The sequence below is a fragment of the Podarcis gaigeae genome (genome assembly GCF_964106915.1).
Source record: "Podarcis gaigeae genome assembly, chromosome: 5".
NCBI classification, from domain to species: Eukaryota; Metazoa; Chordata; class Lepidosauria; order Squamata; family Lacertidae; genus Podarcis; species Podarcis gaigeae.
In genome coordinates this window covers 20,709,414-20,726,283 of record NC_139681.1, presented here as the reverse complement: position 1 = coordinate 20,726,283, position 16,870 = coordinate 20,709,414, and the positions used below count along the sequence as shown (strand labels likewise).

At 44.3% G+C, this 16,870-nt stretch overlaps 2 protein-coding genes across 12 annotated transcripts in view; one reads left to right on the top strand and one right to left on the bottom strand.

The window, feature by feature from the left end:
• Window positions 1-16,870, bottom strand: part of SRR (serine racemase) — a 30,599-nt gene that overhangs the window by 2,281 nt on the left and 11,448 nt on the right. For 9 of the 10 annotated variants that reach the window (XM_083740455.1, XM_083740452.1, XM_083740450.1 and 6 more), the window contains 7 exons: window positions 16,070-16,311; window positions 13,578-13,743; window positions 8,185-8,281; window positions 7,859-7,934; window positions 7,072-7,197; window positions 5,862-6,029; window positions 4,533-4,590 (listed from right to left, as the gene is read on the bottom strand). In XM_083740455.1, the coding sequence (XP_083596581.1) occupies window positions 4,533-4,590; window positions 5,862-6,029; window positions 7,072-7,197; window positions 7,859-7,934; window positions 8,185-8,281; window positions 13,578-13,743; window positions 16,070-16,311 (933 nt within the window). The remainder of the gene's footprint in view (window positions 1-4,532; window positions 4,591-5,861; window positions 6,030-7,071; window positions 7,198-7,858; window positions 7,935-8,184; window positions 8,282-13,577; window positions 13,744-16,069; window positions 16,312-16,870) is intronic. The other variant, XM_083740456.1, reaches the window with a different exon arrangement.
• The window catches only part of PLAC9 (placenta associated 9), a 52,597-nt gene continuing 41,748 nt past the window's right edge, over window positions 6,022-16,870 (top strand). For both annotated transcript variants that reach the window (XM_083740555.1, XM_083740554.1), the window contains exon 1: window positions 6,022-6,040. In XM_083740555.1, the coding sequence (XP_083596681.1) occupies window positions 6,037-6,040 (4 nt within the window). In that variant the 5' untranslated portion in view covers window positions 6,022-6,036. The remainder of the gene's footprint in view (window positions 6,041-16,870) is intronic.

Sequence of the window (16,870 nt, the reverse complement as noted above, 5' to 3'; positions counted from 1 at the left end):
CACAGATGATCTTGGGATCATAGGAGATTGTTCAGTTCTAGGTCTGACTCCTGGCAAATGCTGTATCTCTAATGAGTGGTGTCAATGCTCAGGGTTATTAGGAAGACGCACTTTCTGAGCTGGAAGTCATTCCTCTTCTTTCTCTGAGGTACACAAAGTCTCTGGTTCCTCATCTGTGACCAAAAAGCACTTTGTGTGTGCTCAAATGTGCTGAGTGTCTTCTAATTAACACAATACTTTTTTTTCTTGGCACACAGACTAGGGCTAAGTCTCAGTGAGCCCTGCCTCGTTTTACAGGAAACTTCATCCCTGCTTTAAGCCCTGCCCTGTGCCCAGAGGGCAGGTTTCCTTGGGGTTAAAATGGTCAACATATAGGAGGTGAAAGGACTTCACCTGTGTTAGAGGATATTTTTAAATTCAAAAGCCAGGCTGGCTGAATTTTTTCATTGCTGGGGGAAAAAAAGACATTTACAAAATAGCTATTGCACACCTGCACTGAGGAATGTCAGGCTAAACAAAGGGGTGCAGATTAAGAGAGTTGCAGAACTGGCAAGCTCCCCTTATAAAAACAATAAATGAGGGCTGGGAAACAACTCGTGCGGAGTGCTTTGGAGCGCCCCACCCGGCCATTTGGCAAGAAGCCATCATCCACATGGAGCACATGTGTTTGCTGTTGCCTAAAAAAGTCCCCATCTGGCATCTGCAATATTCCGACTGTGTGCAGCTTTCAAGGCATTCAAGACAACGATGTGACACATCTTGATGCATGCAGCTCACACATATATTCAAATTCTGTTGAGAGCTCCATGTTGCAAGGCAAAGGGGAGGCTGTCCACTCACAACTCCTCCCCTGCCTTCACCCATTTGTCCCATTTTTCTTCTAGCTTGGGGAGACCTAACAGGAGGGAATGCTGGAGAAATCAGCAGGCAAGGAAGACTCAACTCCCCCACTCCCATCCTCAGCGACTCTCCCCACAAATGCTGCTACTACACCTAGCAAATGTGTGTTTGGGATAGGTGTTTCACCCAGGCAATGCAAAATCGCACTTTTTCTTACTCAGCTGAAGAAAGCAAGTGGCAAAGGAGGCCTGGGCAGGAATTGAGGCCTGAAAGAATGCACCCCCCTCTCATGCAATGAAGTGGTACCCACATTCTGGCCCCAAGTAGTCAAGTCACCTCTGTTATTTTTAATAAGCCAAGGGGGGCAAGTGTCAAGAGGGCAAGTGGCTGGGCATATGGTCGCCAGCACCTTGTGTACACCAGGTGACTGCATAAGCTGAAACTGATGCCACAACACATCCTTGGCATTGGATACTTCATCTGGAACTGCGGAATCAAGGTCACTCCGCAGTTAGACTTTACCCTCCAAATGCGTCATAGTGGGTCTGCATGCTTCAGTGGTTGCTTCCCCACTAGTTACTAGAGGATGCCATGCAAGTTGCAAAATGAGCCTTCTTCGCAGCCCACATAGCCACATGGTAAGCATGACTATGTGCTCTAGCCAGCATTCAGTTGGATTCGGAGTGTGTTTTGCGCCACTGGGGCTCTAGTCTTCGTGCAGCGTGCTTTATAGCCAGAAGCAACCCAGGGTATCAAGGAGCCACTCAGGCTCCATGGGGCTAGAGAGGATGCTTGGGAGTGATTGTGTCAACTGCCCGTTTCATCATGCCATGCCATAGCAAAGCCAGGGTTTTGGCAGGAATGTGGGCATCTCCACTGGAAGACCCCCCCCCCCCAAAGCATTCAGGGTTGCTTCAGGTTCCACAAGTGTCCAAAGGCAGGCGATCTGAACACCCACCAGATTTACAGGGGCAAAGTGCTGCTACAGCTCCAAAGTTAACCATGTTACATGGTCCAGCCATGACAAAGGAGTTCATTGCTGCCCCCATGTCTTCAATCTCCATCCCTCATATTGGTGTGTTAGAACAGTGACTACTTGAGAATCAGGATAGGAACCAAATGTATAGGTCTCCACCCCAGATGGTGGTCAGCTCCCCCACTCCTACTATACCTTCCCCTGCTGCTGCCACTAAAACTGGGGCAACATCTTCCTAACTCTCTGCTGCCTACCCAGCCAGGCGCATCCTAGGACCATCATCTGAGATCACTGTATACAGCTGGTTGATTAGGACCACATTGTGTTCACATTCTTCCCATCATTAGATGGGAAACAACATCTCTATGGAGAATGGCTATGATGTAGCAACTGTAATTCATCCAGTTCTTTTATTTGATAAAGTATATAATATGTCCTTCACCTATGAAGACATGCAAGCTGTACATGAGACCATCAAGGAAATTACAGCTGGAAAACTGATACAGTATAGAGACTCACTTCTAAACAGGCATAACAGCTCAACTGAATTTACAAATTATCTTAACCCTTACCTGGTTTAGATTGAATGTATTTTGGCAGCGCTGCAACACACTAGTTGGCAAGCGAGATGCAGTATATGGTTTGGCTGGCTTGCAAAACATATAATAGGCTAAAAACTACTGCCAGCCTGTTGCCTGTGAGCCCCCTGTAAACAATGGACATGTTATTGTGACCTCATAGAATTTCATGAACACTCAAGAGGGAAGTTGTCAAGGAAACTGCTGACAAGATGCAGAAGTAAAAAATGTACTTCACTGAGGAAAGAACCTTCACACAGAACCTAGGAACAGGGAGTTATTGGGATGTGGAGTAAGAAAGAGAGAGAGCTTTTCAGCTGAATGCAAAGTAATGTCCAGAGGCAGGGTGTCATAAGACTGAGGAGGGGCAGGGCTGTGGAGGGGGCAATAATCTGAGGACAGGATAAGCCAGGGCATGGAGAAAGGGATAAAGAAATACTAATCCCAGGAACCATGCATGGCTTGAAATGGGGAATTGGTGACCAGGGCTGTGTAAATTCTGCAACTCTTTAAAATGAATGGAGTGTGGAATCAGGTGCAGGATTCACAAAGTGTGTGACAGACATGTCAGGTACCTCCAGCCAAAGATCTCTCTGGTTCTGTTACCAATCAATTTTGAAAGATTCCACACCTTCCTCACTGTTGCAGCTCCTTACTATGTGCAGGATGTTGGGAAAGATGGAGGGCACAAGAAGAAGGGGACGACAGAGGACCAGATGGTTGGAAAGTATTCTCGAAGCTACAAACATGAGTCTGACCAAACTGCGGGAGGCAGTGGAAGACAGGAGTGCCTGGCGTGCTCTAGTCCATGGGGTCACGAAGAGTCGGACACGACTAAATGACTAAACAACAACAACATTTATGTGCAGATCTTTTTTCCATATCCCTCTGAAAAGAGTGACAGTCTGGAAGTGCCGAGAAGAACCATTTTTCTAGAGTGGTGTGCACAAAATCTTGTTAAATTGTATTGTAAGGATTTTTATTTCAACTATTCATATACATTGTATTGTCCCATTTAACTTACGCTCCCCACCCCCTTTCCCAACAAAATTATACATTTTAAAATGAAAGCATGTGGCAGCTGGGAGGCAAAAGTCTGTTTTTCTTGAAACCGGGTACTTTTCTGTAAAGATAATCTGTTCTCTAGCAAGCCGAGTGAATTTCCAATGTATGTTTTAATGTATTCTATGTATCTCTGCTGGCTATGAAAGTTCCAAAAATCTGGAATCAATTGGGAGCTTCAGCTATAAATATTCTTGTATTGCGTTTTACCAGCGAAACATAATTGGAGCACTGGGGATTATTAAAATTGTCCAGAGCTGGCCAAAGTAGCCGAATAAATGCTATATGTAAAAGAAAGCAAAACCATCCCATCAGTATTTCACTAAGCAACCACGTGAGCCAGGAAATGCTCAGCTCTCCATGAGCGAATGTATAATGTTCAAGCAAAAGTTGGCTAACGAGTTCAGATTTACTGCGCTGCCTAGCAAGGCTTGGAGCCAGTACGAACCACCAAGCACTGTTGATGCTCAATCTCCATTCATTTAAATGAGTACATTGGATTCACAGCAGTTCTTGGTGGATGGAACCGTTCACTTGTGAAACGTTGCACTTTATGCAGCTATCATGTTTGTCGTGGCCATACTCACATTCCACAGAAATTGTATAAAGTGAGCTAAAGGGACACACATTATTAAAAACGTAGGGATTCACTCCAGGATGTCCTACTTGGTCAATGCTCCCTGACACATGCATTCATAGAACTGTCCCTTTGTCAAAATCCATCTAAGGCCATGGCCATCATCTTGTGACAGGGAATTCCATAAGCTAATGATGTACTATGAAAAAGAGGTACTTTCTTTTATTTTTCCTGAATTTACTACAAACCAATTTCACTGGATCTCCAGTTCTAGTGTTATCTAACCCACTCCTAAGAGTTAGATTAGCTGCTCACTTAAAAGGATCTCAAATATCAGGGGTTAGGGAAGAACTCGACTGAAGATGCTGGGAAGCTACTGCCTGTCAAAACATGTGCCATTTGGGTTAGATTGACCAGTGGTATGACTGTATGTGGCAGTTTCATACACAGCCACAACTGAGTCTGTGCAGGATTGCCATAGTGAAAGGCTTTTCCTTACCTCGCTGGTGAACAGATCAGATGCCACGTACATGTGTTCTTGTTTTATGTCCAGTACTCTAGAACAAAGAGATTGTATGTGAGATCACAGCACATCTAGTCATAGTTGTATGCTCTTTGTGCAGAAAGTAATTTCCTTTTTTTAAGCACCTGCCAATTAGCAGAAGGGAGGGCAAAAATCAAGGAAAGCATCAGAGTCTTAAGAGTCATGGGTTATTTTCTCAATTTGGTCTCCTATCTCTCTCAGGGAGGGCCATGCTGACTCTCTCTGCCTGTACTCATGAAAACCTGAACGAGCCGCATCCTTGCAGCATTGCATGGAGAGATCATAAACTTTGATTCTTCCAGCTTGTGCTGGAATGGTTGCCTGCCAAGGTCTTCAGCTTGAATGCACAGATACTTTCCGGCCAGCAGCTAGGGGGCTGGGGGGGGGAGAGAAATCATTGCTGGAAGGGAAGGATATGACTGACAGGCTGAAGCTCTTTACTGTTCCTGATCTCTCTCATTTTCCACTTGTTATTGTACTTCTTCATTCGTTTGCATTATATACTGCAGGGATTACACCTGCTGCCTTTGAGTGCACTTGGTTTATATTCCAGTGGTATCTAGAAAGTGTATAGAGCAGGGTTTGCAAGCCTGAGGCCCACTCACCCCAGGGACAAAACAACACCTGAAAAAGTTCCAAGAATCTCAAAAGAGACGCCTGAGTCCAGATGCAATTCAGATGTAACACCAAATCATGGTTGGGTGTTACATGAATGAGCAATGAAGAGATTTGGAATCGTGTATTCGCAGGTGGCGCTGTGGGTTAAAGCCTCAGAGCCTAGGACTTGCCGATCGAAAGGTCGGCGGTTCGAATCCCTGCGGCGGGGTGCGCTCCCACTGCTCGGTCCCAGCGCCTGCCAACCTAGCAGTTCGAAAGCACCTCCGGGTGCAAGTAGATAAATAGGGACCGCTTACTGGCGGGAAGGTAAACGGCGTTCCGTGTGCGGCTCTGGCTCGCCAGAGCAGCGATGTCACGCTGGCCACGTGACCCGGAAGTGTCTCCGGACAGCGCTGGCCCCTGGCCTCTTAAGTGAGATGGGCGCACAACCCCAGAGTCTGTCAAGACTGGCCCGTATGGGCAGGGGTACCTTTACCTTTACCTTTATTCCTACCTCCTCTATTCTTTCAGTGAGATATAGCTCAAAAGAAATCAATAAACCCATTCTTGTATCTTTCAATGTGACTTTCTCCCCCCCCCCCAAATATGAAACATAAAATGAATGTCAGCAGTCCAATTAGTTGCTTTTTGAGCACTGTTCTCTTCCTGGTTATCATTCTAGGCTACCTTGTTTCCTCCCGAGCCAAGATCGCCAGTAGCTTTGAAATATCGCCTGGACAGTCAGAGATCAGAATGGAGAATTTGCAGACTCTGTTGTCCAGTGTAAGGGCACGATCTATGCACTGCCTCATCAGTGAGAGCTCCAGGTTACCACTGCACACTGCAACAGCCACTCTGGAAAATGAGTAAGATCACCAGAAAGTCATTACTATACAAAAGAAGTCCCTTCATCATGTTTTATATCAGAGTGATAACATCTGCTAAAATGTACAGTATGTTATTGCTTTCCCCCATACATTGCAGCTGCCTTTTGCATAGATTACAAAGCAAATGATATTCAATTGATATCTGTTAATTCAAGCCAGGTCTCTGAAGCAGTCGATTGTTTATATGTCATTTTTAGAACAGACATCCATGAACAAAACTGACCAAGAGTACTATCACATCAGCCACTTACACCCCAGGAAAACTGTTTTGAATGGCTTGGTTCTTCCCCGGTAGAGCATCTGTTCATGTTCAGAATTAGGCCGGCTCACAAGTAGCTTGCATGTTGCGCTTTGTGGAGGAAACTTATTGCAGTCCAGCAATTGTCAGGATCAAACTGTCACAAGCCGATGAGGGGACAAGAAGAGATCACTTGTCTCTCCTTCCAGAGGAACTTGGTGGCAGGAAGGCGCTTTTAAATAAAGTATGCTAAGAAAGGGCAGTGAGGTGGCAGAGTTACAGGGGTATGCTACTCCTGGAATATCCTGGCTTGTAATACAGAGATGTGCTCCTGAGAGAATACTAATGTCATTCAAGAGACTGAAAAGTGGGTTTGAGATGAATCATCATCTGGGCCTCAAACTTCCTTTTAGCTGTGCTTGGCCATTGGCTCAAGTAGAACACCATTTTTACTGAGTGGTGGAAGTCTCCGTAATGTATAAGCTAAAGTGCTTTAACTGTGGCATGGGCTTGATTTTACTGAAACCAAAGTATTATTTCTGGCAAGCTTAGCCCCTGCCTTCATCCAGTATTGCTTCACTGAAGCTAAGAAAAGAAACAACACAGAACAGCTGAAGTGACTTCTAATACCTTCAAAACAGGGGGTCCTTTGGTTCTGGATGTGTTCCACCCAAAAGTAGTGGATAATCTGGGACGCGCAATGAGAGAGGCTAAACAACCCTCTTTGCATCTAAGAAACACAGTTCTCTTTTCCTTCCTCATAGTTCCGTACCTTTTACCCTTTAACTCTGGCAACTTCCCAGTGACCAGAGCTGCAAGGCCAATGGATCCTTCTGCGTCGACCGTGGCTCGTTCGTATTCCAGCAACCTCAGCATGGCAATCAGAATGTCCTCTTCTCTGAAGAGTGAGAGGAACAGGGTCAAACAGAGGGTTGCTTATGCACACATCACTTGATTTCTCCTATTTCTTTCCCCCCAAAGCATTTCACTGGGCAGGACAGGAAGTGACAGCACAATAAGGCAACTAGTCACTGTGTGTGTGTGTGTGTGTGTGTGTGTGTGTGTGTGTGTCTGTCTGTCTGTCTGTCTGTCTGTCTGTCTGTCTATTTTTATGTCAAAAAGCATATCCATCAATTTTATGTTGCACAAATGCTGTTTTACCTTACCCATCCTGGTCCCCATTTGTCCATGCTACCACTTAATTCTGTTGGCTGTGGCAACACATATGACTGTCATTGATGTCACCAAATGACTCTAAAGGGCTGTGTGGCCCTGGATGTCAAAAATGGCCACAAAAATGTGACTGCAGGAGCCAACCTCACTGAGGGATTCCAGGCCCCTTTCTTATTACATAGTGACTTATGATGCCTTTCCAACCCAAATGAATCTTTCACTCTTCATATCATATTAAGTACATTTTGTGCTCAGGGGCTTTTGTTGTGGTGGTGGTTGTTGGGTTTGTTTTAAGTTAAATGCCTCTTGGAATCACTTGGAAGTGCTCTAGGAAGTGACCACACCAGACAATAGTTGTCCTTGATTTACTCATTTGCTGTACTCACCGCACTGTTACAACCTTATCAACAAATTTCCCAGTCAGCTGCAACGAGTTGGTGCCAAAACAAGGTCCGCTCACATCTGTAGGTTGAAGCAACACATTTTAAAAAAGGGGGGCAGGTAGTAAATTATTTTTCCTGCTAATTGTAAGTGAAACATTTTTTTAAAAAAATACTTGACCATTTTGTAGCTTATAACACGGCAAAGAGCATCTGAACACCTACCTTACCAACACAGGTAACAGCAGAAAAACAAAACAGGATAACTTAGTGTCTCCTTTTCAATGGAATGGGAACATATGTAAAGTAGAAAAGATGCCAAAGTCTCTTACCTCTGTAAAACTGATGGTTACTGCGGGTCTGATCTTCTACCGGGTGACCAATCTTTAACGATTGCTGCAACACAGGGAAACTCTCCGATTCTACACCCTGAGAAAGACAAGCCCCATTTAAATGATGGTTTAGCATTTCAGTTTAGTTTTCAAACATGCATCCTAACATTCCATGTCTCAGTCAACTGCTCTCAACCATGTTCTCCTGTGCCAAAGAGGTACAGTCTTGAGTTACTCTGGCAGTGTGTTATGACCAGGCAAAGTGACACAGAAATTCAATCCGTGTACAAGACCTAGTTTTCACAAAGGCAGCAAACCTATGACTGTCTTTTGCCACTTCAAATTGCTGGTGGGAGATTCAGATGATTGAATACAACTTCATGTGGAATAATTCCATGCATACAGAGAACAAATGTGTCAGAGAGAAAATTAGGCAAGAACCCATACCCTCAGCATCCAGTTTTTTAGATGAAGAGGAATAGTTGCATGGGAAAGGGGATTCAGTCACGTGAACTCCCAAGTTCAAAGTAGTACAATATAGTCACCTTTATCACCTCAGTGAGAACTAGGCCAGAATAACCCATGAGACTTAACCTAACAAACACAAACTGCAAAAGCATCCTACCAGAAAGGATTCGTTAGGTGGTCATGGGCAACGAAGTTCATCCTTGCCTCTTTCATGCCATCCAAATCTAAGAATCCTGCACTGAACAATGTGATTAACTTAGATTATGTGTCTTATCCTTGGACTGTGCCATTTCAGCCTGCAGGTGGGGACATGGTAAGTCTGCGTGCTTTTTTCATATAAAAAGCTCTCCAAGATAAAAAATATATAGCTGGGCACAAACTGCCTCTGAAGGTCTAAAGCTCCATTTAGATCGCACAACACAATTTCCATTGACGGTCCTGTCCTCTATGACAGGAGCAGCAGCATTCTTGTAGCAGTTCAGATAGGGTTGCCATGCCAACCACACAGGCCTTGTTTTTCATCTGCAACTAGGCAACCCAGTAGCCAGTGTGAATTATACAGAGAGGCAGGGCTACAGACATCTCTCTTCTCATAAGAGCACAACTCATAATAAGTAAGATACAACTCGTACCCTGACAAACTGCACCCAAGCCATACTTTCACCAAATCATTGTGAAACTGATTCTTTGTACCTGTGCAAATCTAGGTTATGATCCATCAAAGGTAAGCACTTTCATGTTCCATTGATCTATCAGTGATTTGGAGCTTTAGTTCAGTTTTAATCTTGTAAGCTGCCGTGAGATCTCCTTTGATGAGATAAGAAATTATGAAACCTACTAAAGAGGATTGGCAGCTGAAGTTGATGGAATCTGCCGCATTGGCAACTAGTAAAATTAGAAATCAAGATGAGGCAGAATTTAAGGAGGAGTGGAAAATATTTGTAGATTATTTTTTAAAAATATTGTGAACGTGTTAAAAATGCAAGTAGCTTCGGAATAGGAACGGCAGTAACATTTAAAATTGAAAATATTTTGGAGAAGATAAGGTATAGAATAACAATAATATGCAGCATTATTTGGAAAATTAAGGAAACCATAGAGGGAAATCCAAAGTCACTTGAAAATGTTGTAGGTTCTTTTGAACTATATAAATATTTTTGTAAAAAAGAAATTACAAAACCAAATAATATTGGGAACGATTTATGCAGGGGCCAGGTCTCTTCAATTGAAATCAACGTGGCCAAACTTTTTCACTAGATGGTGCACTTTGTTTTAAGTGGGTTGGCTTAACCCTTACAGGTAGCAGGCCAAGTTCTGATTGTAGGGTAAAATTTCCCTCAGCTGGTTTCTTAAAACACACACGAGAGAGAGAGAGAGAGAGAGAGAGAGAGAAACCTCTTTCACCTTGAACCACCTCAGGAGATTTTTGAACAGATAGGTGTTCTGCACATTTCACTTGTGGGACCAGAAATCACAAGCATAAATTGGATGCTGTCAGGACTGCCGCTAGGTCCCAGCTCACAGAGGACCAACGCCCAGTGGATGTTATATACAAAAGTCTTTATTAAAGTTTAGTTTCCATTTCCAAGCTCTGGGCGCGCAGACCCACGTCTGACGCTAGACCGGCTAAGTCCCCTCTGACTCACTGCTCCATCCACACCAGTTTAAGATTCTAGCCCGGCTCCACCTCTTGCGCTGCTCTTTCCTGCGCTGGGTCCTTCTGCCCTCTGGGGTTCCCTCCTTCCTGGACTCCTCTGACGCTGAACCTCCTGAGTCTTGCCCCTCCCTCCGGCGGGCTTTAGGACCTGGCTCCCTTCCCGGGCTCCCCGCTGTGCCGCGCTCCTGTACATTTGAACTTGGCGCGCGCGCCCAGCCGGTGACTTTCCTTCTGACCGTTTCCCCGCTTCCTGATGTGGGTGTTGCCAAACCTGACTCCTCTCCTCCCTCTGGTGGTGAGGACACTGGTCCCGACTCCTGGGACTCCCCCTCCCCACTGCACTCTGGTGGAGACGCTGGTCCTGATCTCCAGCTGCTGCTCAGGGACTCCCCGCTGGCCCCTTCCTCCTGGGGCTTCCCCCCTGGACCCCCCTTCGCTCTGGCCACCGGCGCTCCCTTCTGTGAGTCCTCCGATTCGCTAGAGAGGCTTGTGGAATAACTCTGGCCACTGTCACTGCCTGCGCCCCCCTCGTACTCCTCCTCCTCACTCTCCATTTGCTCCCCCTCCTGTGTCTCTCCTTCTGAACCCCTGACAGATGCGTATCCAATTGAGTCCCAGTGATTTCTGGTCCCACAAGTGAAATGTATCTGCCAATGCGGCAGATTCCATCAACTTCAGCTGCCAATCCTCTTTAGTAGGTTTCATAATTTCTTATAAGAAATTATGAAATGTATTTAGTAGGTTTCATAATTTCTTATCTTATGTGTGTGTGTATATATATATATATATTTGCTTTCGTAGATTTTCACGGGTACAGGAATGCAGGTTTTGGTGTCCTCGGGTGTCTTCCCGTGTAAAAGTTGGGGTGTCTAGGCGACGTTTCGACGAGGTCTCACTCGTCATCTTCAGGCTGGTGCTTTCGGCTTCTTGTTACTGGAACAGAGCGGGATCTCAATGTTTGAGTTCCTATAAATACTGTAGAGGGGGTGTGGTGTCTAGCCTCCAATGTTCTGGGCAGAGAGGAAGTTCCCAGGCTAGTGTGCCTTTTCTTCTTTTGTTCCTTAATTACTTGAGAGATACCTTGAGTGATTTCTTGAGTGATATCCTGAGTACCACTTAGGTGGGTCATTAGGTGTGGATTAGTTGCTAAAGTCTTTGTGTCTTGACCTCTTGAACTTTGTGAAGAGTTTTCCTGAGAAGATGGCTGTATTGCACTTAGTTGTGCTTTGGCTTGGCTTCGTGTATAGGGGCGAGCTGTGGTTTTGTGGCTTGTGTCAGCCAGATCTGTGTAGGGATTGCAGGGGGGTGCAGCATCCGGAGGTGCCACCATGGATTGGCTACTGGATGGTGTCAGTAATTCATCTGTGGAGAGGGTCTGGGTTTGGGTCTGGTGTGGTTGATTGGTGTTGGCGTTCTGTGTGCCTCTGGATCTGGTGTCAGTTTTTGTGGAGAGGGCTAATTTCCAGATGTCTGGCAAGCGGGATGTGTCGTCACGCTTGTTCATGTTGTGAGGGTGTTTCTCTATCTCGATGGCTTCCATGATTATTCTCTTGTGGTGATGTTCCGTGTTAAAGAGCAATTTGGAATCTGCAAAATTAATTTCGTGTCCTGTTTCTTTCATGTGTTGGAAAAGAGAGGAAGTTTTTTCTTCTTTTTTGACGGCATTCTTGTGTTCTGCGATACGTGCATTTATTCGTCTGTTTGTTTGTCCAATGTACGTGGCTGGGCAGACTTTGCAGGGTATTTCATAGATCCCTTGGTTTTCCAACTGGATTTTATCCTTGGGGTTTCTGAGGATATTGGCTATTTTTTGGTTGGTGCAAAAGGCTGTTTTGATATTGTGTTTATGGAGGATTTTGCTAATTTTATCTGTAGTGCCCTTGATATAAGGAAGGAGGGCTATGCCATTGTTTTCTTCTGTGTCTTGGTTTTTTGGGGGTGTTTCCTTTTGGATTGCAGGACACAGATCCCTACACAGATCTGGCTGACACAAGCCACAAAACCACAGCTCGCCCCTATACACGAAGCCAAGCCAAAGCACAACTAAGTGCAATACAGCCATCTTCTCAGGAAAACTCTTCACAAAGTTCAAGAGGTCAAGACACAAAGACTTTAGCAACTAATCCACACCTAATGACCCACCTAAGTGGTACTCAGGATATCACTCAAGAAATCACTCAAGGTATCTCTCAAGTAATTAAGGAACAAAAGAAGAAAAGGCACACTAGCCTGGGAACTTCCTCTCTGCCCAGAACATTGGAGGCTAGACACCACACCCCCTCTACAGTATTTATAGGAACTCAAACATTGAGATCCCGCTCTGTTCCAGTAACAAGAAGCCGAAAGCACCAGCCTGAAGATGACGAGTGAGACCTCGTCGAAACGTCGCCTAGACACCCCAACTTTTACACGGGAAGACACCCGAGGACACCAAAACCTGCATTCCTGTACCCGTGAAAATCTACGAAAGCATATATATATATATATATATATATACACACATACATATATATATACATATATATATATATATACACACACACATATATATATATATATATATATATATATACATATACATATACATATACATACACACACAGTAATAATCATATTAATGATAATAATTGTGTGTGTGTCTTGGAATGTGTTTTGAACTCTCATTCCTCTCTCTTCACTCTACATTGTTTTCAGTGAGATACATATTTGCTCCATGCACCACCCTCCATACATTCTGACGCAATGCATCACGCATAAATACCTTTTCCTGAAGCATGGCTAAAGGTAGATTGGCTCATGTGGTTTGAAGAGCAAAAGCTGAAGCTTTTGGTGCCATTTGCCAGGAAGCTCCTTGGGTGTGCTTTTCTACTTAACTCCTCTATCAAAGCCCAATGTCTTTCTGTTTAGTTATTGATTCAGGTAGGTGGCCGTGTTGGTCTGACGCAGTCGAAATAAATAAAAAAATAAAAAATTGTCCAGTAGCACCTTAGAGGTTAACTAAGTTTGTTCTGGGTATAAGCTTTCGTGTGCATGCACACATCTTCAGATACCAAGAATAATATCTGAAGCAGTGTACATGCACACGAAAACTTATACCCAGAACAAACTTAGTTGGTCTCTAAGGTGCTACTGGACAATTTTAAAATTTGTTTAGTTTTTGTTAGTTTCAACAAGCTGGTTTAATGCTACTAGAGTCTGAACCAAAATACAGCCAAGTACAGCTTTCAAAATGCATACGTGCAGGAGCTAAATCTATTTAGATGCTTACAATCACAGAAATATGTTCGTTCAGGTGTTTCAGTGCAGCGGCTGAGCCTGCTAGCAGTCCACAGTGGGCCCCTGCCGGGAATATCACTGCATCCAGTTTTGGCACCTGTTCGTAGATCTCCAGTCCCATGGTCCCCAGCCCTGATAGATAGACAGAACTGTCTTCTCTGCAAAAGCAAGCAGAGGGAAAACATTTGCTCATCAGCAATGGACAATACCTTCATTATTTGCTGTGATAAAATAGCTAAGGGTTAACCTTCATGAGCATGTTGCTAAAGCAGCTGCAGGTTCTGTTGGAATGCAAATAATAATAATAATATCTCTCATTGCTTATATATTTAGTTTGTATGTATAATTTATGGCTTCTGTTCATAGAATCATAGAATTGTAGAGTTGGAAGGGAGCTCAAGGGAGCTCTAGTCCACCCCCCCCCCCCCCGCGATGTAGGAATCTCAGCTAAAGCATCCATGACAGATGTCCATCCAACCTCTACTTAAAATCCTCCAAGGAAAGAGAGTCCACCACCTTCTTTGCTTTTATTTTTGAATATTTTGTTCATGAATGAATAAGCTGTACAAGGATATAAGGCACTGAGCACACTGAAAAATTATCTTTCCCCCATAATACAGCAAATGGTTTGGTGACACCTTGAAGACTAATTTTTTAGGAACGCAAATCCTAAAGTGAGGGTTCAGCACCCAAGTGCAGCTGGATCAGATAGGACTAAGGGCTGGATGGAATTTGGGAGGTTCACACAGGCTTCTGCGTTGCTGATCTCTCTTGATGAGGCTTCCAGACACACCCAGATCAGGAGATGAAAGAAACAGGCCTCTGCACCATCATTCAGGGAAATAAGAGTGTCCTACGTATTTTAGATGTTTACTTAAAACTAAATTTAAGATAATTTAACAAAGCACATGCCATCGTTAATGGTGAAGGCAAATGAATTTCTTTTTAACAGCAGCCATAGCAGATTAGATGGTCTTGGTGTGGGTTTAATCGTCTAGACTCGAGAAGATACCTGCCTGCTCTAACTTGGTGGTACAACCCAGCTGCTTCATAGTCTCATTCTAGGATTATGTACTATCTACCACTCCTCCTCCTTTTTTTGCTTACTGCCTTAAATGCATGGATGGGTGTTATTGCATCGGACAAATTGACTTCATTTCATGTGACAAAAGTCACAGACACACTCTTAAAACTAACATATGCATCAGTTGCTGCAAATGACTTGAACTAGCGGAAATCATCATTTCCAGTTAGGAGGCAGACAAGGCTACGGTAACAGAAGGGTTACAGAGGACACATCTGTACTCCAAACTGGTATTTGTTCTTTACAAGTGTAGCTGTCATGTCCCCCCGCCCCAAAAAAGAATCCTGGGAGTTGTTTTTGACGAGTCAGCTGAGAATCAGCATTAGAGATCCCTTTGCCGCCTTGTAGTCCAAATAGTTCCCAGATATTCTAAGGAAAGGACATAACTATTAAATCAGATTAAGTCTGTAATGTACATTTTTCCTCTCAGAGAGCTAAGAGGGCTATTCTAGTTGTTGTTTTTCCAGCAAAAACCAGCTATGGCTTGGCAGGAATCTCTGGGTTATTCTGCTATTGCTCTCCTTTCTCTTGTGCTTTCTGCTCTCATTCAAAATGCAAGAAATGGCATAGGATCTCTTTCCTAATCTGCTATAAAGGCAAAGTCAGTTTAGCCTTCTGGACAGCAAGGAATTTACAGGAAACTACAGCTTTTCAGTTTAGCTCTTTGCAGAAACGCAGTTCAGACCAACATGGAATAAGTCTTTCCATGACCCAAAGCCAACATCTGATACCTTAACTTCTGACTTGGAGGACCTCCCTGAAGGCTACAAAGAAGTTTTAAGGCAGCCCAAATCCTAACTAAAAAAACTCCTTCAGTTAGCAAGCAAGTTATGAGTAAACCGAAGGAAACAAAGTTTAAAGTGGGGGCAGCAATATCAGATCAGGAAGAAGTGGAGAGAGCTAATTATAAGAGCTATTTTTATTTGATTCATTAACCTGCAGGATGACAAATTAATGGAAATGTTGCACCAAATAGCATTTGGAAGCTGCTCATTCCATTGGCCTCATCAGTGGATACAGCAAGCAGAGATCCAGAATGCTTGACGTTTACGGCTGGCAAGAAAGAAAATATTCTAGTTCCAAGGTATCTCAACAGTTATTGTGATGCTGCGGCCAATACATGTGCTATATTTTCCGCTCAGAGAATTACAGAAACAACTGGACTTTTCTACTTTTAGCCAAGGAAATAATGTGCAACACTGGAAATGTTCCATTACTCATATTCCTACCTAGGGAGGACTTATCTGCAGTGTTCTTGTAGTGATGATGATTCACAAAATGTAGCCCATCTTTTCCCCATCACCACATATGGTAAAGCTCAAGTTGTGTTTCCATCAAGATCTTTGCTATAAAAGGTCATCCTGAGTGTTGTGGTTATTATCTGTTAAATATCCACTTACTCTTCGAGATACAAGTAGCCATTTTCTTGTGCCAGCCTCTTGGCGTGCATCTGAGCATCTCTCGCTGTAGAGCCATAGGAAATGACCATGGCACCATACTCGCGGCACATTTTAACTCTGGCTGGCAAGGTGCTGGTGGACATGATGACAAACACCGGGATTTGGTGCTCTGAGGCATGATATGCTACTGCCATGGAGAAGTTAGTGTCCGAGGCAACGATCACACCTTTCCTTTGCTGATCCTGCAGAACACAAACCATCAAATCATAGGACACTGGTTAGCAATTAGTTTTATGGGGAGGTCACAACTGGAAAGTGGTAGGCCAGAGAATGTGGACTAGCCTACTTTTTGGCTGCTGGCATGCAGCCCCTGGAGTGGTGGCAGTGCAATCTACAAGCCAATAAAGTTTGGCCACCTCTGGCTTAAAGGTTGCCAGCTGCGGGTTCCTATCAGAGGACCATAATGCTTCTCACAGTACCTCCCTGGTCTGGGAGCACAGGCTGCACACTGGCAGAAGGCTACAGAACAGAGGAGGAGTGCCCATCTTCAAGCCAGAGGGTTGGCCCTGTAAGAATCTGAAGTTCTCTACAAGGGGGTGGAGCCTAGAAGAAGCAGTCTGGAGGAAGAAACTTACAAGGCCTCAATCTGCTCTCAACCTTTGCTGAAGCAAGTTGCCTGTGTGTCCCTGAAATGCCTATGGGATCTGGCATCAGACCAGACCATGACAGTGGGGCTTACACATCGCAAACCATGGTTCACATCCCCATTTAACTACGAATCATTTTTTGGAAGACCCTCTT